General features: G+C 34.5%; 1 protein-coding gene across 26 annotated transcripts in view; it reads right to left on the reverse strand.

Annotated features, from left to right (window-relative positions):
- NRXN1 (neurexin 1) overlaps window positions 1–25,133 on the reverse strand; it is a 1,115,374-nt gene that overhangs the window by 302,497 nt on the left and 787,744 nt on the right. For all 26 annotated transcript variants that reach the window (XM_072768323.1, XM_072768320.1, XM_072768315.1 and 23 more), the window contains one exon: window positions 10,106–10,287. In XM_072768323.1, coding sequence (XP_072624424.1) covers window positions 10,106–10,287 — 182 coding nt within the window. The remainder of the gene's footprint in view (window positions 1–10,105; window positions 10,288–25,133) is intronic.

Consider the following 25,133-nt stretch of genomic DNA (forward strand, 5'->3'; position numbering starts at 1 on the left):
ACATACGCTTCTTCATCAATACACATTATTGGCATGTATTAATAAGCGTGGTGCTAGTGTATGGAAATAGAGAGATACAAAGGTATAGAATATATGGTCAGTTACCTGGGAAGAGTTCACAATGTAATGAGCTGAAAGGACACAGAAGGAAAGAGCTGTGAGCTGATAAGTAATACAGTAGCATTAAAAACAAAGCGCTACAGTAGGTACCAAGAAGGATATGGTCAGTTTTGCCCTAGGGGACCAAGAAAAGCTTCACAAATATATACAATACATGATCCAAACAAAATAGGCACCAGACTAGGAAGAAGAGGAGGGCAGGTATGAGTGGGAGGAAGGAGGAATATTTCAGAAAGAGAAGCAAGCTTGAACAAAAGCCCTCTGGAAGCTCTATGCTAGCTGACTGCCATTTCACTACCAGTACAGATGGGGTTTTTTGAAAATTGTGCTTCTTTGCCTTTGAAAATATGAATGCCCCAAATGTACAAGTAAGACTAATTACAAAAGTTGGCTAGCTGATTACAAAATGGTTGAGGCAACTGGTCAACCAGATAACTTTCTATGTATTTAGCTAGGAGATTGTTTATGTAGCTGGTATCTGGAATCCTCAGTAATTCATGTGCTATGTGGTATGCTAAGAGCTAAGGTTGTCTGACTTTATAAACTGGATTCAAGCAGAGTCATCAGCTGTAACCCGAAGAAGGACTGCCTCCTCTATTTCTCCTACCTGCCCCACTCATGGAAGGCCAACAGGTTAAGCCCATGAGCTCAGGAGTCAGACTGTCTGAGTTCAGATTCTGGCTTTATTCATCAGCTGTGTGACCTGTGCCTCTTCTCCTTATTACTCTAATGTGAATAATAATTTTTTTCTCATTGGGTTTTTCTAAATATTAGATGGGATAACACATGTAAACTTAGAAATAGTTATGAGATTATTAATTGCTTTTATCAAAAGCCACATTAAAGACTGCTTTGTAGAGTTTAAAAACCTTTAATTGTGCCTTTATGGCATGAAGGTTTGAAATACCGGCCTATGCCTGTATATTGTGGCTAACATATCCACTAAAGATGAAATTTATTCATTAAATTCTATGCTACTTAAGGTTAAAGCCAGGCCTCACTTTACTATGTATTCCCAGTGCCTTGAAAGGTGCTTGTGGGGAAAAATAAAATAAAAAGGTCAGATGCATGAATTAAAGAAAGAACATGTGTGAGCTGCAATGGAAGTGGCAGGGGCAGGAACTGGAAAATAAGCCCAGATTATAAGCACTCACTGAGGCCAGCTGAGGAGTTTGTCTTTTGAGCTATTTGTATTATAGGCCAGTAGTTCCCCAACAGAACCAGTAAAGGTGTGGTTCACCAGACACTTGCCTCAAGATCCCAATCTATAAGGATGCAACAAATACATTGGAAATACGCCAGTAGTTAGCTCATATTTGCATCTGTAACTCATGCCGAAGAAGTTAAATATAAACTGATTTCTCCTGAAGGAGACCATACCCTTGACTGGAGCAGTGCTGACCTATTGCCCTAGAACATTTTCAGAATGCACACATGCAGTTTAAATTGGCAGATCCTGTAGAATCAAAAGATTATTTCAATATTTTTTTTCTCATTAGCTAAATTCCAGCCTTAAGCTGGGCTCTAGGAATACAAAGGTGAACAAAATAGATCAAAGTCCCCGCTCTCTTGATGCTTACTGTTGCTCAGCATCTCACTGTTCAACACGAATGGAGAATTGGCCATTGGAATTTAATCACTTTAGTCTGAATCCAAAATTTTGCATAAGTCACAAAATTGCCAACAAAACCAGGGGTGAGTACAAAGATGACAAAAAAAAAAATAGTAAAGAGTATTTTGCCAATTTTTTTTTCCAGACAATTGACTATGCTTTGTCCCAGAGAAGTAAAGTACCAAGTGTCTGTATACACAATTTTGATAAACAGAAACAATACCTCCTCATGATAAAAAGCAGGGGTGGGGGGTGCCTGGGTGGCTCAGTTGGTTAAGCACCTGTCTGTAGCTCAGGTCATGATTCCAAGGCCCTGGGATCCAGCCCTGCATCATAAGGCTCCCTGCTCAACAGGGTATCTGCTTCTCCTTCTCCCTTTGTCCCTCTCCCAGATCATGCATGCTCTAGCTCTCTCTCTCTCTTTCTCTCTCTCAAATAAATAAAATCTTAAAAAAAAAAAAAAAAGAACATCTGGCATGGATTCCAGCAGTCTACCCATGACTGTACCCTTTCCCTCTCTCCTCAGGGAGATTATGTCTCAACTCTTTTTTTTTTTTTTAAGATTTTATTTATTCATGAGAGACACACAGAGAGAGGTAGAGACATAGGCAGAGGGAGAAGCAGGCTCCTTGCAGGGAGTCCAATGCAGGACTTGATCCCAGAACACAAGTATCACATCCTGAGCTGAAGGCAGACACTCAACCACTGAGCCTCCCATGCGTCCGTGTGTCCTAACTCCTTGCCTGCTAACAAGACTGGTCTGGGATGGGCATGGATTCCTTATTCAGTCTGTTAATTTGAAACTTCTCCATAATATTATGAGAAACATTCCTGGAACTTTGTGAGAAAGAGATTACGTCAGAAGAGTAAGCATGAGAGAGATGTCAGGCTTAAAGCTATCATTGTTAGTGGATATATGGTTGGGAGATGGTGACTTCAGTTTTTAATGTGGTAACTTTGAGGTGCCCATAAGACATGCAACTGGAAATGCTGAGTGTAGTCATCGGAGGGGAAGTCAGGACAGAATTATTTGGGAGTGGGCAGTCTACATATCTTAGCTAAACTTCAGAGTAGAATTTTAGGAATATTAAGATCAACTTATTTTTACAGACCAAAAAAAGCTCTAAAAGTCCATTAAATTTTTATCTTTCACCAAAGAGCTTTTCTGGTCTGTCAGTCTTGTATTTCTACTCTTTGCTGGACAGGAAGGTTTAGAAGGAAGTGTTTTTCTTGGTAGGAAAAGCCCACCATTAAAGCGTCTTCTCAGAATTATAATCAATAGGATTCTCTTCCAGGACTCTGCTTGTCAGCAGAAAGTTAAACAGCTAGTCCTCCTGGTCCTCTAGTAGGACACGGGCCTCTCTGTCTTGACCTAAGAATGCTATCCAGCATACTATCCCCCAAAGTGCATGAGGACAACATAAATTGGATTTCACAGCTCTGAAAGTATTTGTTTTCATCAAAATAACTTTCTCAAGCTCAGTGAACATTATCTCCGTTTCTTTCCTCCTGATTTAAAATGTAGATTATTCATGCCTACTATTAACTTGAGTGTCCCTTAGTATATTCACCGAGGTCATTTCCTTCCTTTGTTGAAATGAGCTGCCTGTATCTAGTGGCCCAACATCAGCTTTAATAGGACTCCACTGCCATAGTGTCACTTTCATCTTGTTTCCTGATCAGTGGTGGACATGTTTGACATGCTGTTTGCATTTTTAAACTGTTACTCTCACGCATTTTGCTTATGGCTTTCAGTGGGGTTTTTGTGCAATAAAAGGAGTTTTCCTGATCAGTGTACAGATGACACCTAATTCAGTATGCATTCCCTAAACTAGTTCTTAACCCTCAAGCAATGTCTTCATTACTCTTTTTCCATCAAACTATATTGGGTTTAGACTTCTGCAAAGCCAGAATCCTTAATAACCTGTTTTCATGTGCTTTCCTTGTTGTCACTGGGTGTAGAGCCTGCTTAAGATTCTCTCTCTCTCTCTCCCTCTGCCTCTTCTCATTGCTTTCTCTCTATCTCTCTCAAATAAATAAATAGAACTTAAAAATGAAAAATGGATTAATAAATTTCATTGGAGTAGAAGGATGAGTATAGAATTATGGGAAAATGGACCTGAAAATGGAAATTAAGATCAGAATATTAAGGACATAAAATATTAGACATAGACTGTGACTTTACCTATACAGAGTTGGGAGGCATCAATGTGAAATAAGTGAATCAAAGACACATTTTAGCAAGTTACCCTAATATAATTGCATAAAATGGCCTGGAAAGTAATCAGAATAGAGACAGAAAGATAAGTCTAATTGGTAAGTACATGGACTGAGGAGATGTGTACAGAGATAGTTGTTCTGGTTCTCTTTTATTAAACTTAACAGCAATGGAACTTCAAAGAAAGAAATAATTCTAGAAATATAGAAATTATGTTCAGAGAATTACTAATGCATCAAAGGTAACAACCGGTAAATCAGAAAATGATAAATTGAATTAACTTCCAAGGAGAAAGGATGAGAGAGTAGTCTGTATTGATGCACTTGACCACACCTGTCCCCCAAATAGAGATTGCTTTAAGATATCTGGATAGCACTTAAGCCAACAGAACTATGACCATCACTTCCCCCATTTCTCCCAAAGATAACCTGCATCCTTCATACCTCAGAAGCTGGAACAAAAATTTTACAACACATGGTAAAATGACATCATTTTAGTCTTTCTTTAAAAATTCTAGCCAAAAAGACCACATGCTCTCAAATTCATGTAAGAAGCAAGAAAACAAAACCAAAAAAAAAAAAAAAATCTACTGATATGATTAACAAGGTCAAATTTAGACATTATATGGCAAAGTGAAACTTCTAAAATAGGTGAATTGGTTGGTTAGAAAGAAAATTTCAGATGGAACATAATTTAAATTCAAGAAACTCTTGTGAAAGAATAATTGGGTTTTATCTTGTTGATACAGGTATGCACTCATGTATAATTACTGACTCTAAAAAGATGTCTTTAAATTTAGTTTTAATAAAGCAGTATTATAAAGTATAAAATACATTATTTATTTATTAAGTAAAGTTTATTAAACCAAATAAAATGGAGAGATGCAGAAAAAGATAAAGTGTTGACAATGTCACTGATATTGACAAGTTATTTTGGGACAAGTAATATTTACTCCAAATATATTATGCTTCTAGTCCATACTAAAAACCTCTGATCAAAAGGTGTATTTCTAAATCAAAATCAATTAAGAGCCTGGTTTCAAAAATAAGGCTTCTGACCCAGGAAAGTACAAAGAAGAAACACTTACAGCAAATATGTACAACAATTCACTAATCAAATTTGCAATGCTCTTTCATGCTCTCAAGATGAAAGAATTTCAAAGAACACTCTTCACTCATCCTTTCCACCACCCTCCACACATTTCCTCTGGTCAGAACCAGTGCATACGTTAATATTCATGGCAGTGAGTGAGCACACATTTGCACTAGCTTTCTTCTGTAAGTCAAAGAGGGGTTAAATAATTTCTAATTAATGTTGCCACACTAATATATATGAGATGTTTTCTCTAGAGTGACAGCACTGCTAAAATTTCTATGTATATCTTATAAATTGATTTTTTAAATGAATTTAATTTTTTTGCTTATTGTTTCTAAGAATTATTTTACTCAATATTGGTTAAATAATCTTTAACACTACTAATTTAAATGTGTACAACACCCTACAGCTTAGAAGTCTCTTCTTTATATTATTTTTCTTAAAAACCTATCATCTATTTATCTTCTTAGAAAAATACAGATAGAAAGTTAAACTGCAAGAGGAAGACATGGAGATGAACCAAGATAGAGTCATTTTGGGACAAAGTATGCTTACTATAAATAATCTAAGCTACCTGGTGACCAGGATCCCATTTGGCTCATTCATTCATTCATTCATTCATCCAACAAATATTTATTGAGATAACTACTAAGTGGTAAGCTCATTTATTTTTGTATCCATAGAGTCTAACATAGGCCTGGGCCATACTAGTTGCTCAGAAAATTTTTCTGGATAGGCTTCAAGCATGTACTGAAATGAACAATGAAAAGCCACATTTTTACACTATGTTATGCTTCTTATTAATCATCATTATTATCAAATTATGTTCTCTGTCATTAGACAGTTTATCTCTATTGGAAAATAATGGGCAGATATGAAATGACTAGAGAACAATTCACGATAAAAGTGAGTTATAATAAATGAGATAATTACTAAGGAGAGATAATCATTCATCCAACAAAAATTCCCACCACACACTTCCTTTAAACCATCAACGACCATAATCAATTCTTACTTGAAGATTCAGAAAACAACATCAATAAAAATATGCAACTTTTCAATACTATAGCTACTGCATATCAAATACTACATTTTTTCCATGTTACAAACAAGTGTTAAAAGACTTTCTTTGAGCTAGATAGGAACTAACCTGTACCTGTGACCTCACATTAGCTAATGAAAAATTGACTGTCTATTCTTCACCTAAGCCATCATATTTTCAATATATAATTCATTAATTCATTCATTATTTCAGAAAGTATTTATTGAGTACTTGTATTCTAGGCCCTATCCTAAGTAAATTCTCCTCACTTCATGTATTTATCTTTCCCTCATCCCTCCTAAAACCTTAAAAATTTCAATAGTAATATCATATGGCTTTGAGGTTAACAGTAGTAGCATTAATAGTAATATAATTTTAAAAATCTATAAAAACTAGGCCACCTGAGTCAAAAAAAATTTTATTCCAAGTTGTTGTATTTTTAAAGGTACAATTGATCAAAATTTAAATATGATTTTTCTTTTTTTATATTTTATTTATTTATTCATGAGAAACACAGAGAGAGAGAGAGAGAGAGAGAGAGAGAGACAGAGACACATGCAGAGGAGGAAGCAGGCTCCATGCAGGGAGCCTGATGTGGGACTTGATCCCAGGTCTCCAGGATCACGCCCTGGACTGAAAGCGGCGCTAAACTGCTGAGCCACCCGGGCTACCCTATGATTATATTTTCAAGTTAAAGTCAAACATAATCATTCTGATAAAATGGGATGTCATCAAATATTCACATCTTCATCGAAATTTTATGTCAATCATATTTTTAAGGTTATCTAATTGAAAAAAAATAAAAAATAAAGCTATCTAATTGAAATGGCATTGTACATTTCAGCAAGACTGGAGTACCTTTACAGGAGAACAACTTATTGGTTAATTTACTAAGGGTAGAAATGCAATTCTTAAAGATTAGTACAGAGTTTATATTTGGCTGACATTGAAGGTTTACAGAAGTTTTTCTGGCCGTTCAGTGGCTAATAATAACTAACTTTATAGATAAGACATATCACCTATGGTACTAATCAGGTTAATTTTTAAATCAGGTACATTCATAAACCAAAATCAAACAACACTAATAAACTACAAATCTTGTTTTCCTTTTAGATTTCTAATCTTGAAAGAAGTAGAAGAAATAATCTGATGGAAATTAGGATAAATTGAAAGGTACCTAAATAATATGATAAAATAGGGTCTTAAAATTTTCAAATCTAAGTATTATTATCAAGAATACTTCTATCACCTGCTGTTAGCAACTTTGGTCCCTAAACACATCATTCTCTTTCTCTGTTTTTCCTTCCTCCCTCCCTTCCTCTCCAACATTTGTCTTTTTAAATTTCTAACTCCTCCTTCTTTTCCATTTCCCTATACCCACCATTACATGAATTAGAGGTAAACTTCAATAGTGTAAAATACAAAACCAAACCAAACATCACTGGCCTTTTTTTTTTTTTAAGATTTATTTTTTTTATTCATTCAGAGAAAGCGAGAGAGAGGCAGAGACACAGGTAGAGGGAGAAGCAGGCCCCACACAGGAAGCCCAATGTGGGACTCGATCCCAGGTCTCCAGGATCACACCCCAGGCTGCAGGCGGCACTGAACCGCTGAGCCACCAGGGCTGCCTCCATCACTGGCCTTTGGTTAATTTTGTTTGTACATTGAAACATGGAAAGAAGTGACTTGTCTCCATATAAGCAACTTGCAGAGTCATTAATAGCTGATCATCATTTGTAAGCAATGAGAGAAAAGGGAGGGAGATAAGCTATAGTTGGCCAGATTTGGACTAAGACAGATAGATACTAGAAGTTGAGATAGGAGGAGTAGAGGTCACCAAAAAGGGGGTTTAGTAAGCCCAGAGAATCAATATACATTTTCTATTTCCCAGTCAAGTACTGGTTCTCAGATCAAGCAAAAGTTTGAAGATAGCTAAACCAAGAGGGAAAAGGTGTTGAGACAAATATTGAATCTAAAGTGAATAGGCAGGCAAACAAGAAGGAGTTTCAGAGAGAATAAGGCCCTCATAGGACAGCTATCAGAAATCTGTGGCAAGTAAAGGAACCACAGAAATTACTGGGCTTTTATGGACACCTAGAAAGTCAATCCATTACGTATGGAGGGACTTTTAAGCCCACATTTGATCAAAATTGGAAAAAAAAAAAATACCCATTCTTATAGACTGAACCCTCTGACCATAAAACAAACAACAGTAGTTGGAGTAATTCAATAACACAGTCCCGTATGATTTGAGAATGATCATTGCAGAGCCTTTTCTCAGGGTAAATGTGTAATTGGTAATGGATCAATAAGTAATTTCTTTCAGGAGGAAAAGCTCTTGTTTTCATTTTTCTTTCTTTTTTTTTTTCTTTAGTTTTTTGAAGTAGCAAGGTTCTTAAATCAGAATGGAGCAAATATATTTAGAAAGTTGAGATTACTCTAAACAGCAAGATTCCTTAGTGCACTAGTTAAGTTTATCTCAACTGATCATTTATTTATGATGCCATAAAAATCAAGATGCTTTCAATTTTGATTGTTAGATATTTGCTGAAAGGCAGTTGAAATTACTTTCCCAGGGTTCCCATTTGACAACTGCATTTTGAATTGAAAATTTACTACGGTTCAATAATGGTTGTGCTGAGGTGGGGTTTTTTTTTTCCCCTTTTCTTCTTTCTAAGATTAGCAATGAATTCAGCTCTTGTGGTCAGTGTAAACCCCTACTCAGATAATTGGAAATTCTAGAAGTCTAGTGGAAAACTAAGAAAATAAATGAATAAAACTTTGAGAATTAAGCCCCTGTAAAAGATCGGTGATAATGTATTTAGGTGTTTGATGGTTTTCCTAATCATTTCAGGATGAACGCCTGAAGGCCAGTTTCTAAGAGGAAAGAATATGTTGACCTAATCAAATTGTCTTCTGAGGCATGTGTGTTGGTAAAGGGAGAAATTATAGGGATAGATGAAAGCAAAACAAACCAAATTTACATAATCATGTGAGACAAAAAAGATAAACTATATACATCAAGGATAAAAAAGGGAAATAGAAAGACTTACACACTTTTGTAACCTCACAGGAGATACAGATTTTCAACTAAAAACTATGATATAAGGAACCCATTAGAGTTTTTGAATATGTGACATTTTCCTATGGTTGTTATTTTTGTATATCAGTAAAATATTAATATCACTTAACAATGAGAGACTGCATGTATTTCTGTGCAAGTATTGCAATAAAATGAGATAAAGAATTATAACTATACAAATGAGTAACTCTTTGAATGTCGATATATGAGGCAGAGTCTCCAAATTATAGTAACTTTAAAAGGTTAAAAAATATCTTTTTATTTATTAACCATAATTTGTCATCTATGATATGCAGGCTAAATTCGTATAGTAGGCTTAGAGTTGGTGAAAAAGGGACCATTCCAGGATATAAATGACAAGAGTCCATTGTATTTTCTTCATACTTATGTATCAAAATGAGCATAAGATGGCATGGAGACAATCTTTTCACCATTTTCTTTTCTATCCCCAATTACCCTTGAAGTTTCCTTTTCTCCCATCCATTGCATGTTAACTTTAGACAATTATTTTTTTCAAGCGAGGAAAGAAATAAGGACACAGTGTTCAGATCTTTTGATGTTACCAGTATTACAACCTGCTTCCAGTCAGATGGAATAGTATCAACAAGGCAATAATTTAGCTTATTAATTGGCAAGTCTGCCTAAAGTCACTAAGAATATGCCAAAATAAATCTTTGTGAACAGAGAATTGAGAGGAATTTACACTTAACAACCAGAAAATATATTTTCTATAGTAAAGAACATTTTTAGCAATAGCTGTAGAACTAAGGTCTTAATACATCTGAAGTGTATTTATATTTTCTGTACTAAAGTGCTGGTTGCTGGGTAGGAGGAACTTCCAAAAGGCAGAATTATAAGTTATTTATAAAACAAAACAAAACAAACAAAAACCAGCAGTAACAAATAAAAGTGGAATCTTATTTATAAAGTACTTACTATATGCAGCTCTAGGTAGTCACCCAGGCCAGAAGAACTGTCCACTCGCACCAATACAGCTTCTTTTTGAACAGTGCTAAACCCTATGGCCAGTCTGTCTGCTCGTGTACTTGGCCGGTCATTAGGAGGCCACTTATACGTAATTTGTCCACCACCTTTGCTAAAGATGTATGTTGTCCCAGCTGGAAAACAAAAACCAAAACCAATTAGTCCAAATAGATCAGGTACAGAACTTCCCTGTATTTGTTATACTGACATATCAGTAAATGATTCAATTTACACTATGGCAAAAAAGAAATACAAAAGTGAAACCATGGCAAAAGCAGTGAGCAAATCATAGATTCCAGTCACACAGGCTCAAGAAAGAGAACAGGGTATTTTTAAAAGAAATATCAAGGCAGCTCAGTTTTTAATATACTCATTAAACTACCAGCAGGTGTTTCCGAACAAATGGAGGATTACAACTTTTTCCATTGAGGAGGACAAGCATGGAATCTAATGGGGTTTTATTTCTCCCTGCTAGTTTTTCAGAAATAGTTTAGTAGGTAACACTGACTTTGGCTGCTTCCAAAAGGAGCAAAAACATATATTAACTTGTTTTTGAAACAATGAGTTACATGTGCATGTGACAGGGTCATAGAGCACAGCAAAGCCAATCATAACAAATACTCTCTTAGTCAACTTTTATGGGGAAAGGGTTCATTCACATATGATAAATCATCTGTCAATGATAACTAATGGACAAATAGTCATAAGCCCCAGGAGTCATGTCAGGAAAATACAGATAATAGATCTCATCAATAGAAGCGAGGTCTTATTTAACAAGCAATATCTAGTAGCTGTCAAACTATCCAGGATCATAAAAAGAGCCATTTTTTTTTCTTCAAAAGTGAATGCGAGCCTTACAGTACTAAGAGTATCATAGCCTTATTTGGTGAGTGCTCAAATTGTACTTTATGGTCTTTATCTTACTTTAAAAAGTTTTGGTTCAAACAAGTTTACTAAGCATCTACTGTCCTGAAGTCCTATCTCACTGCACCACAAAAATTCTATCTCACTAAATGCAATAGAATGGAATCTTTAAGTCAGAACATTTGGAAGAGATGCAAAGATGTATGTGTGTGTTTGTGTGTGTGTGTAAAGGGGGTGGTGCGGGGGAAAGAACTTTCTCCATACTAAATGGGACCACAGACATATTTGCAAAGTTATCCCAGGAACAGGCGTCATTCGGGTATAATTTACAGAGAGTAATAATAGCCTTCCAATAACAAAGGATGTCAGTACATATTTATTGTGTTCTCACTACGTGCCAAAGATGGCAATGGAAGTGATATGAGTAAATATTAAAATTTAGGCCACAGAGCATCTTGTGTTATTAAAAAAAATAGCTTCTACCAAGAGCAAAGCTTATATGTAAAAGGTGTATGTACAGCAGTATGTTTTTAAGATTTCTACACATTAAGTTTCTATCATTACCAAGTTTACCAATTGAATGAAGTTGACTTACTCTCACGTTTGGGTATATTTAATTAAATAGCTGATAATATATTTTTTTCTTTTTCTGTGTTTTGGAGCCAACTGCCCTTTGTATTCTGTCTGAAACATTTCCACAGGCCTTTCAGAAACTCTGAAGACCTCTGCAATATGCCTCCTGCCTGACTGCTTAAAAAGGCCTTGGCATATAGAAGTGACACAAGAAACATGGCAGTATGATATTGAATGTAAAAGTGATTAAGATAGAATCTTGCTATAATGGAATGGTAGAGAGGCTGTGCATTCTCTACTAATTTTGTTTTGGATACCAATGCATGAAAGTAGTTTATCTCTCTCACGTGAAAACAGGTAAGTTGTATTTCAAAGGCTTCAGTCAGTGTGCAAGTAAAGAACATTCAGAATGTAGAGATTTGTGTATCAGATATCTTGGAGCCTACAAGACCATTACTGTTCTACGTCTTCAGAAGCTTGTTACCTGGAATATTGATAAGCAAGAACTATTTGATAAATATTTTTCAGCTTGGTAATTTTTCTCAGATGATTGACTATGAAATGTTTCAATAAAACCTACAGTGATAAAAATTGGACAAGAACATATATGAAAGTGAAGGCTTGTTTAACAGGAGAATGTGGAGGTGACCTGAGTACAGGTATTTGATTACTTTTCTTTCTTATACCTTTTAATTAACTTTGTTCTCTAGTGGCAATGTAGTTTGTATGAATTAAGTCAAATATTCAAAACTAGAGATGCTGCAAAACAATGTAAAACATATCAAAGAATTCAGATCACCAGAGGAAGACAGTAGAGTACAACAAAATATCTTACATTACATAGTGGTTCTTAATATTAAAAATATCACTTTTCCCACAAACTTTCATTTTTTCTCTACTGCTGTATAGAAAGTAGGGTAAGCAGTAGTCCCATGTTACATTTGAGGAAATTCAGTCCTAAAGATTGATGTGTTATCTCAAGTTGCAATCTTGTTTAAGTGGCAGAGCTGGTAAGGAAACCTAGTATCCAGACTCCTACTCCTGTACTTTTTTTTATTACAGAAATGTTTCTGTTATCATAACAAGACAGTCAAGAAAAAGTTAATTGGATGTGTCAGTCTGAATTTATCAAGGCCAACTGTTATCATATTCTAATGTCTCATATCCATAAAGTGACATTTGCACCTCATGATCATATACTGTCCTTTCACCTCACAATGCTTTTAAAAAAAGAAGAATAACATGTAAATGTGTAATGACAGAACATTTAATATACGTAGATTAACATTTCATTTAGGGTATACTTCCCAAACTTAGGGAGCTATGAAAGTTTCTAGATCCTCAGTTACAGAATGTGAGGATAATGACTTAAAGGTTTATATTTTCAGTAAGGTAAATGCCACAATACAAACATCATTGCTCGAGATTTGATTTCATCTCATATTTCAATAAGTGTTAAGGCCTGGCAACTAGCATGCTATTAACTATTCCGTCTTCCTTAAAATGACTTTCCAGTTCTTTAAGTTTCACTGAAACAAAGTAAAAACAATCGTACTACCTTGTGCCAAACAATGTGGTTATTTCTAGCATCTTTTTTTCTACAGATATATCTGGAAAGCAACCTCTCTCCCCTCTTCTTCTGTGTTCACAACAGTGCATTGTATTGTACTCATCAGCATAATTCCATAATAAGTGAGAGAATTAGATGTCTCGTTCTCCCCCTGCCACTCTCTACCTACCTCTATAATCATCCTGGCTTTCTTAAAAGGAAAAAAAAAATATCAAACTCTAAAAAATCTCATATGTTCTTAAACCCCCGTCTATCAAGATAGAAAATTACAGTGTATCCTATTCTAGTAATCTTAAAAATATGACAATACTCCCACATAAAATACAGTGGGTCAGATGACTAAAGTTTTAAAATCTACTTCATTTAGCATGCATTTTTCCAAACAAGGACATGATGTACTTACTATAGCAGATAGCTAAAGAATTAAGAATGTAGGCTCTGAACAGGCCTGAGTTCAAATTTCAACTGAATCACTTACTAGCTACAATGACTTTTACCAACCTATTTATTCTAAGTCTTGGATATCCCATCTGAACAAAATGAGGATACTAACAATATCTACCTCATAGAGCTCCTGTCAAAAATAAAGGAGATATCACACAGTAACACCTTAGACCAATTCCTGGCATATGGTAAGTGCCCAATAAATTTTACATAGAACAGATGGTGCATGTGGTGGAAAGGGGTGTGTGTGTGTGTGTGTATGCGTATGTGCTAAAAATACAAAATAAAGAAAAAATATATAAAATAATGAACGCTGCAACATTGTTGGTTTATTTTAACATAAATTTGAAAAAGTTTGAGTCATTTCAAAGTTGTGTGAAAATCAAATGCTTTTGAAGAAATGACTTTCCTCCATCCCAGTTTTTATTAAACTTTTCAGTATTTCATTCCTTGGATTAGCAATTTTTTTCACATAAACCCATTATATTATTATTTACATTCACTAGTAGTTGACAATGAGAAGGATATTAAATTGTATCACATGGGAGCTTTCATGAGAAAAAGAATATTACTTCATCATCATAAAACATCTAGCATAAGATTTATAGCATGGTGCAAAAAAATTCACTTCGACTGTTAAAGGAGTAACTGTACAAAGTGAATGGCAATCCAGCTTTATTATTTTAATTTCATAGAAACATGTTTTATTGTGTTCTAAAAGTGAATTCAATGTGCAGCAATAGTACATCTTAATCACTATTCCAAACGTTTTAAGAACATAGAAAGGCACATGAAGAAATGTGTCACCTTTATTATTTATGCATGGTTCTATATGACAATCACTGACACATCAGTGCCATGACTTATAATGGATTTATTGCAAATTAACCTCGACATCCATCATATCACTGAATGTATGGATGACTCAAAGTGGTTTTCAGCAATCTCCACATTTAAGTCATGCAACAAATCTTTATTACTTCAAATTCATTAACAGAGCTAGCTCCGTCAGATGCAAGTTCATCTGTATCAACATACTTTACGCTGCAATAAATGTTTGTAAAAATTATGCATGGGCTCTTATATCTAATGTCTGAACTACCTGTGATATTATAAATTTTTTTTTAGATTTTATTTAACATCTATTTACATACAGGGCTCTCTCCCCTCCTTGTCTTATTGCCAACCCTCTCTTCCCTGAATGTGCCCAATTCAGCAAAAGTTAATATGTTCCCCCAATGGACTGAATCGTCCTGGAAAAGAAAGCAATTGGCATATAGAGGTCTGCTGAATTACTGGTGGTTCAGCATCCTTCCTATGAACAATAATAACTTCTAAATAGATTGTTTCTAACTCATGAGTACATGAATAAAAGGTTCCTTTCAGAAAGCCTATAATTCTTCAAATGTCATTGTGTAGCCAACATGAAACATTCAGGCCATTATAATTCTATTAAACGTAACAGAGATATAACGCTTTTTTTCCCATTAAAGTTTGCCAGGTAGTCAAATGGAATTAAAATTAAAAAATTATAAGTAAGAGGAGTTTTTATTCCTTCTATAACCTTGTGAAGAGGCTATTATTAAATTTAAATTTTCTGCACAATTTCTACCTATAGAGGCATTCTTTTGAATAAATTAAATAGAAAGCAAAAACAATGAGAAGATCACTTTGTATGACAAAAATATTTTTTTCAACCATGGAAACTGGTGAAATTTTAAAAATTAGTAATAAATCTGAACAATCTCACATGGTACACTAAAGCAACAACTTATTGCCATTTATTTTAAGTTTCTGTAAATTCTTTGTAAGATCACAAAGAGTTATTTCATGAAATTGAGCACAATTGTTTCATAATCTCTAAAATTTCACATAGGAACATTAATAACCCAGGAAAGGTGGGTATTATAACTAGGAGAGATGAATGGAATAAGCAATAAGAGTTACCGCCCATGATACATAATCCATTCTAAATCAAAAAGTAGTAACAACAATTACCAACTCTGAGAAGTAAAAGACTGACCCCAATGTTGCTATTCATCTAAGGGTGAACAAATACTAGGGAAAGAAAATGAAAATAAAGACTATATATCATAATTTGAGCCTCCTTATGGAAGACACAGGCTTGGCAGCATTGACAAATGAATTACAACTGGCTAAAAAGAAAGAAAATGATATAGGATGTCTGCCTATATGTCTTTGAGAAAGAAAGCTGGTAAGTCCTTAATATAAGAAACAGGGCAAGATACAAGACCTGTCACTGAAATGGCTTCCTTACTGGCCCTGTAGTCTGCATCAGACCAGAGCAAAGAAAATCAAGAAGAGTCTAGGTAATTCCCAAACAATGAAAACCTTTTCAAAGTAGCTCATAACAACATTCAAGATAGAACAAACCACAGGAGGCTTCGCATATAGGGCAAGTCATGTGTTCCATCAGAACCTTAGCTTCTTAGGAATTGAGGTAATTTTTTTTTATTTTTTTGAGACATCTATTAAATTTAATGCAAACTGAGAAAGATGGGATAAGTCAAAATTGTGAGCACCCTGTTTTTGTCCAGTGGAATTTCCCAGAGTGACCCTGTACAGGGTCACTGCACACAGGGCTACTCTATCAAACACCAATCATGAACTCACTTCAGGCTCTTACACAAAAATTCTTGAACTCTATGTATATCAGAGATACTGTGACTCTCAGGGTTTTCAAGGACTCCCGAGGCATTAACAATTAATGTCTCCCCAACTTTCCCAGGGACCAAAGGAGGTTGAACCACTCAGATTCCACAGTAGACTTAGGATATGTGCAAGCAGAGGAATTCTCTCTACTAAGCTGGTGTATATGACATTTAGCTCTGGCTCCGCCAACAATACCATTTTAAAATAAAAAGTAGTGTGTGCTTAATCAATAAGAAACTTTAATCAAAATGTAACTACCAAGAAGATGGAATAGCAAAAAACTATCATGATTCCTATAAGGCCGGGAATTACTACTCTCAAAGATAATTTCAACAGTAATTATGTACTTCAATAAGAAAGTAAGGAAATTTTCCCTTTCCCTACTGGCCCAAAACTTTTCTCTTAATAAAAATCTTTTTCTGATAAATATTCCATATTTTTCCATGGTCTATGTTTTCTTTAATAAAAAAAAATATATTCTGTGACCTTGGGAAGAACAATACATTTGAAAATCCATCATGTATATTTCTCATTTTGATATTTGACATTTTCATATTTTGACATTTATGGAAAGAGTATGCTACATGAAGAGAAGTATTCATTCTTTTGAAAACAAGTGTATTCCTCTTTAATAACTGAAGTAATTCTTCAAATATAAGTGGGTTCTTGGCTGACCTCCCCTGTCCATATCTTAGACATTTATTCAGGAATACCACAAATAGTGCATAGATTGTACATTGCACAATCAAAAAGGCACCATTTCATATATGAAATATGAATGGTGTTCACTGGTCTTGTATAAAGCTGTGACTCTACATAATCAATCACTGAAGCCAACTGCAGTCTTTGGATAAGTCATCCTCTTTTTCTGTCTTACAAGGAAATTAACTGAAACAAGAAATATTCTTAAGGTGACTTACCTGCTGGTTGTCTGATAATTGCCAATTATTGAATGGAGCTAAGAATATAAAACTTAAAACACACAGCTCTTTTCCCAAAACAGGTATGACCTGCGCATTAAAGGTAAATATCAGGGCAGGATAATTTATGAGAGATGCCAGATGAATGGTATTCAGCTGTGTCATCTATTATGGATTTTTAAGAAATCTTTGGAAAGGTGACAATATTAAAGGTACTGATTGACAGTACCTTAAAAATGAGCAGAAAAATGATAAACCAGAACAATTATATCTTTTTAGATCAAAGTCATATAAATAGTTGAATATTTTGAGATAATTTTCAAGCCAGTGAATACTATTTTCAAAATCTATGCAATAAGTAATACTTGCTGAATCATTTGTAATATGCCTTCTTTAAAAAACTATTTTTTTAGGGATGCCTGGGTGGCTCAGCGGTTGAACTCCTGCCTTTGACTGAGGGTGTGATCCTAGAGTTCCAGGATCAAGACCCCATCAGGCTCCCTGCATGAAGCCTGCTTCTCTCTATGCATGAAGAAATAAACAAAATCTTTAAAATAAAATAAATAAAAAACTATTATTTCCCTCTCTAAATATATTATTTAGAAAATATTCTCTTCAGGAACAGTTGAGTTCAATAGTTTGAGGGGCCTGAGCTTGTTCCAAGATCAACTTTTAAGTTCCTGGAAACTTTGAAAAGGCTCTTGAGATCTAAGTTCTCTTGCTAAAACAAATAAGTGGTATTCCTTCTGCCAATCAGATTAGGAAAAAATTTCATAAAGATAGTAAAGTTATCTAAAGTTAAAAATAAAACCAAGCAAAGCAATCCCACAACCAATAACCCTAAGAACATCAAATGTGTATGTCTTCCCTCTGAAATTAGACTCCCTCCAGCAGTAAGTGAACTTTATTAAAAAGTCTCTTACAAGTAATACAGTAATCAATTTGCATTAGAGCTATAGGCAGCAGGGATGGGAGAGAAGAAATCACACCTTCTGCTACTTAAAGAAAAATCTTCCTTTAAAGAACATACTGTGTGAGTCCCTAATAAATTCTTAAAATTATAAGTCAGTAAAAATTGCACTTAACTCATGACATCCTTAAATCTACTTTGTTTTTCAAAAGTTAATCATGAAAATGGCTTTCATCAAGTTTTCAGAGTCAAGAATTTATTAGAATTATGGTGTAAAAAAATTAATATGTTAAAAATGTGACATATGCATAGACAATGTTGAAATGATCTTAGAGATAACGAAGCAAACCTTTCCTTTACAGATGACAAAATGGAAGCCCAGAGAAAGCAAATGGCTTCTCCGTGTCAACACAGTTAGGATCTATATCTAACTCTATTCCTAGTGCTTTTTCCACGATATGGTGAAGAGCTGAGATCAAATGACTGCTTCTTATTAAGAAAAATAAGCTAAAAAACTCACAAATCAAGGTCTTACTTCAATTATCTCTGTAGTCTTTTTAATGATGCTTTCCTGGACTGGTTTGGAAAGACTCAAAGTTTCTGTAATGACAACTTAGCAGAAATGACTCACTCACATTCTGACATTTTCAGAGTCTAGCCTGAATCTTTAAAAGGTGTGAGGCCTTTGCAAAGCTTTATTGTAAGCATCCTGCCTCCTAAGCTATCCCTGCCTTTGGCTCATTCTAAGACTTTCAAATTACTGAACAGAGATGCAAAAAACAAATTTTTATTATCAATGCCATAATCATTCCTAGTCTATACAAGAAAGGCTTTACAACTTCTTGAAAGTGACACTGTTTTCTGCCCCTAGTAGTGGAATTAAATCCTGAACACAAAAAGTGCATGTGGTTATTTTGAACTATTTGCATTACATATTTAATATAGGGGTGATCGGGGCACCTGGGTGGCTCAGTTGGTTAAGTGTCTGCCTTCAGTTCAGGTCATGATCCCAGGGTCCTGGGAACAGGCCCACATGTCAGGCTCCCTGCTCAGCAGGGAGTCAGCTTCTCCCTCTCCATTTGCACCACCCCCTCCCCAACTCATGCTCTCTCTCTCTCAAATAAATAAATAAATAAAATCTGTAAAAAAATAATATAGGGACCATCATACAAACAATGAAATACATAATATTTTAAGGCAAAACCAGAAGTATGCTTTTGTTTTCTAATCTTAGCTCCTCTCATTGATCATCTTTCTGCCTGTATACTGTATTTGTCATTCGCCATATGACAAGGTCCCAATTAAAACTATTCACTATTCACTTTGTACAAGGTTGGATACAATGTTAGTTTCTAACTCAGAAGTCACTTCAAACTAAGCTCTGACTTTATCACATAGGCATTCACAAGTAGAACATACATTCTCCACCTAAAGTGACTTTTACTTTCACTGATTTATGCTTCTCTGCTGTACTTGGTTTTCTTTTCAGTCTGGCTTCCCACTCTCATTTCAGCCAAAATAGGTTCTCTTCCTTTATCATCCACAGCACTTATTTTTAATTTACCAACTATTATATAAGAGTCGTCTTTTATTGAAATTTCCATTTTAAAAGTATGCCTACTGAAAATAGGGAGCTCACTTTAATGCTTAGTATTCTCATCAGGCTTATGTGCTTTTACTTATTTATCAATCATGGATAAGGACTTAATACATTCTTTGAATTAAGTTACGGCTATTTTATAATGATGAATGACATAAAGCTCCTGATTGATGAGTATAACAAATTCCATGCCTAAAGGCATTAGTAAGATGGGATTTCTATACCTGTATAAGAAATCTGAATAATTTTATCAAATACAAAAAAACTCCGATGAGGAGATAGATTATCTAGATTATCCTGATAATGAACACCATTCTCTATTTCATATTTCTATAAGAAATAACTGTAAGGAACAGTCATGGACCCAGGTAATGGTGATTATGAGAGAGTTTCAGGTCCCATCATTTGCTTGAATAAGCTAGCCTAAAGTTCTCCATATTTTACAGAGAGGGGCTGGATACAATTAGCTACTCTTTAGGCTTCAAGAATTTATTAATTATCAGAAAAACCCAAGAGATAGCACCACATTCAGGTGATCAAAATTAACACCATCAATAACAAGACACTGAACTCAGGTCCCCCAAATATGATGGGCTGAGAAGGACACAACATCATTTCTGTATCATTTTGTATTTTTGTACAGCCTTGATCTAATTATAAGATACAAGAAACTGAAACTGAGGAGTATTCAACAGAATAACTGGCAGCACTCTTCAAAAGACTCAAGGTTAGGAAAAAAACAGAGAAATGCTAAGGAGCTATCCCAAAGTAGAAAGGACTGAGAAGACATGACAACTAGATGCAATTTGAAACCCTTATTTAAATTTTGAACTGCAGAAAAGGACATTAGTAGGATAAGTGATAATGTTTGAAGAAGTTATGTAGGTTAGTACATCATATCAATGTTATCTTCCTGGTTTCAGTCATGGTATTATGGTATATAAGAGGTTAACTTTGAGACCTAGATGAAAGGATCAGAAGAGTATTTTTTTGCGGGGGGGCGGGTAACTTTTTTGTAAATCTAAAAGTATTTCAAGGGGTGTCTGGGTGGCTCAGTTAGGCATCTGCCTTGAGCTCAGGTCATGATCTCAGTGTCCTGGGATTGAGCCCTACATCAGGCTCCTTGCTCAGTGGGGTCTGCTTTTCCCTCTCTTTCTGCTCCTCCCCCTGATCATGCTTGGTCTCTCGCTGTTTCTCTCTCTCAAAAATAAATAAATAAAATATTTTAAAAATCTAAAAGTATTTCAAAATAATTTTTAAACAAAGAAATGTTTTCATCATCTACAGCAATTTAGAATCTTGAATAAGATTGTAAGCCATGGGAATCTATGCAACAGAGGTTAGCTTGAAAAATCCTTAGCTCTTGAAATTGTAAAACTGAATGAAAGAAATCTCATTTAAAACAGAGTCTGGAGACCAGAAGAGAGAGCTCTCATGCCCTATCACTCTTCCTCAATTGTAGACCCCAAGAGGAAGAAGTCTATACTTGGCTACCCCAGAAGATGGAAGAAAGATTTTCTCCTGGCTCAGCAACAGCCCAGCCAAGAAGAAGCTCAGCCATTGAAAAGCCACCACACTCTGGGACTTGCAGTTTACTCCCTGAACTCTTTGTTTGTAACAGCCCCTCCCAAATCCTCCTTTACCTCTATAAAAGAAAATTCCTCTCCTTTGTTCTCTAGACTTGCCTACGGTTTTGCCAAAGTGTGTATGACCTGAATTGGAATTCTCTGCTCTACCATAATAAACCCGTTTGCTAGTAAAATAACTCACTGTTTTATTTTTAAGGCTAACAAAATGAAATTCTGTTTGTTTGTTTTTACTCTTTTATTCCCATCACCTATTTCACTCATGCCCCCAACCCAATACATACACCTTCCCTCTGGTAACCATCAGATTGTTCTTTGTAATTAATACAAAATGAAGTTTTTAGTTTGTTTGGCTATGAGAAATGGAGAATATTTAGAAGTAGGTGGAAGGCTTAATTTTTGTTCTACGTATAGGAAATTTGCTTGATTTGCTTAATAAGAAATGTCTCATAATAAACACTATTATTAAGACTTTTAAGTGATAAGATATCTGGAAAATTTAGGTTAAAATTGCCTAAACAGAGAAGCCCAATCTAAAATCAGTTCACAAAAAATAAATAAATAAATAAATAAATAAATAAATAAATAAATAAATAAATATAAAAATAAAAAAAAAATAAAATCAGTTCACTCAGAAAACCAAGTACTCATCCATCCATTTCTTCATTCATGTATTCAATTATTTGTCAGAATGGACCATCATAGAAATCATCAAAATTCTTATGAAACAGTTTCCACTCATATAATCATGTGGGAAACAACTCAGAGAAAATCCATTTGTCCAGCTTTATGATAAGAGATTACTCACATTAGTGTAAGCTAATTCCCTTTTATAAGTTTGGAATTTAAGAGGGACACTAGTGCCACGGACAGGCCAAAGAAAATAGTACAAATGCTAACAAGTGCTTTTCTAATATGTTACTGATATTTGCATGTGTAGAAATTAGTACAATTGACCCTCGAACAATGTGGTGGTTGGGAACACTGACCCCACAAAGACAGTGGAAAATCCAAGTATAACTTTGACTCACCCAAAACTTTACTTAATAGTCTACTGTGGCTGAAGCTTTACTGCTATAATCAATTAACACAAATTTTATGTTATATATATATTATATACTGAATTATTATTATAAAAGAAACTAAAGAAAAGAAAATGTTATTAAGAAAATCAAAAAAGAAAATATATTTTCAGTACTATATTGTATTGAAAAAAATCTGCATATAAGTGGACACATGAAGTTTAAACTCATTTTGTTTAAGGGTCAACTGTATATACTGTGGTTGTGATGAAGAGATGAGTTCAAAGACAGGGAATAGTGGTCATTCTAAAGGAAAGATTCATATCTCTTCTAACATAACAAGAAAAAAAATCTTGTGTGAGTTAATTTAGAAGTTGCTTGAAAGACTGATAGACAGATGCCTTAGTGAGATGGTAGGAAAAGACTCTACTCAAAACAACAAAAACAAAACACAATGCTGAGACAATAGCAGAACACTGAGAAAGAGAATACAATGGCATTATAATATCATAAGCCAAGAATAAAAACATCCATACACTTAATAAAGTTATTTAAGAATTTGCTATGTATAAAGCACCATATAGACCCTGGGGATAATAGAGAGGTATATGTCAAAGCACTAGAAGCCAGTTTTTCCAGAACTGTACTACCCATTCAATCAGAAGTCGGTTTTTTACTTTCTCTTTTATATTCCTATCTTATAGCATTGTTCATATCACATCACCTTTAATCTTAATGTTGTGATAAATATTCACCCTTACTAATATGATATCATCCTGCCTTTCCTTAATTTAAATCTACCTTACAAAAAAAAATTGGTTTTTGAAACAGTATGTTTAATTACTCCTCTATTCAAAGACCTTGAAGGATTCATCCATCATCTACCAAATTAGGTGAAAAATTCTTATCCTAACTTTAAACAGCCTCCACATAAACCAACCTTCTACTTCAAGCAAACTGAAGAGCTCACTTGGCCTTCCAAAATAACCTCCAAATTCTCTTTAGAGAAGACACAATTTAATATGGTTCTGGAAAAATAAGAGAAAAAATATTTTTGTGGGCATGGTTGTCATGAGAAAAGTCACAGAGGCACAAAACGGGTTGCAGAAATAAGCACTAGATCCGCTTGTATTAATGGGAAGTTACTTTTTTTTTTTTTTTTTTAAAGAAGCTGATGCATTTCAGCACTACTATTTGCTATCTCTTTGTGTCCTGATTTTAGTCTCTAGATAAATACAGTGTACAAATCACATAGTTGAAATTAGGATTGTTCAAGGTCAGCATTAAAAAGAGATTAGATAAGTTCTAGTATCTCAGTATATTCATAATTCTATGAAATGCAAATTTCCTTTAACAAAGATTCACATAACTTCACAAAATGTCGGAAAAAAGAAACCATGATACCATTGTCATAAGAGAAAAACTTTATTTAATAAGAAGTGTCTTAGTGGTATTTGCTACTTATCACAAATCTTTTCATTCCATCTTTATCAGAAATAAAACCATTTCTCATTTGTTTTTAAGTCTCGTTCTATGCTTAGCAGAAAAAGTAACAATAAGAGCAACCAAAATTAAAATAAAGTATGTGTAACTGATTTGTTTATTCATTCCTTATCTTAGACTCTCTGAAACAGCATATGAAGACAAGAAGAATAAAATTCAGAGAGGCATCAAGCCATACTTTCAGAATAAAAAGTACAAGAAGCAAAAAATTGGAACACTAGATCACTTTTTTTGACAAACAATTGTGGGTATTTATAATTAAAATTCAAAGAGTGAAGTTTTTTAACCCTTTAAGATATTTAGCCAATGAAATTCAACAAAGGAAATGAATTTTAAAAGTGATAAAGGGGAGGAAAAAAAGGTTCTCTACAGAGATCTTTCTGTTTCACCACCCATATGAAGATACATAACGATGTGTGAGAGTTGTTTTTGAAGTTGAAATGACTGAAACATTAGAGGGTGGATTAAAGTGCCAAATCAGCCCTGGGGCAGGAAAGAGTCAAACCTTTGTTCTTTTGTATTTGGTTCATAAAATTCTATCTTCCTAGACTAAAATTACACGGTGGTTCCAATCTGCACCTCAGATCCTTGAATGCTCAGGTCCCCAGTCCCAAAAGACCCTCAGGTTTGAAACATAAGTCTTTGAGCTCTAGCATCTTCAAATAGCATCTCTGAAAATGGTTGAGAAAGACCTACAGGACAAAGAGGGAAGAGCACTACTAAGGGGTGAAGTAGGCTTCAAATTTAGAAACATCCAGATCTAGGATTAGCCTTAAAAGTTTAATTCATTTTAAATTGGTTATTGTATTCAAATCAAGTTTGCATGCCATCTGTCTTTGAAGTCATTTAAATTAAGTTTTATGACTCTTGAGGGAAAAAGAGGCCATTTCCAACTCAGTATAGTCTGCTTACTACTATCAATCACTAATTAGAATTAATTATTAAGAAAGTGATTCCTTTTTTCCTTGAATATTCTAAATCATTTATCAAAGGATGACATAACTTTTTTTTTTCTTTTTTGGTATATTGAAGTCATAGTCATATGACTTTTGGGTAGATTCTACTGAAGCGATGATTTTAGTCAGATGTGTGACAATAATGCCATCTAAAAGCTACATTTAACCAAGCGAGCAGTATTTTTGGAACAGCAGGCAGTATAAAAGTGCTTTGTGAATATTAACATATTCTGGCAAATTAGTTTGCACTCATTATCATAAGCAATTACTTACTGTTTAGATGCAGCTCGTATTAAATTGGCAAGCAATTTGCAAGAATTAAAACATAACATAGAGGGCTTTCTGAAAATTCGACAATA

The sequence above is a fragment of the Canis lupus genome, chromosome 11, assembly GCF_048164855.1.
Source record: "Canis lupus baileyi chromosome 11, mCanLup2.hap1, whole genome shotgun sequence".
Taxonomy (NCBI): Eukaryota; Metazoa; Chordata; class Mammalia; order Carnivora; family Canidae; genus Canis; species Canis lupus.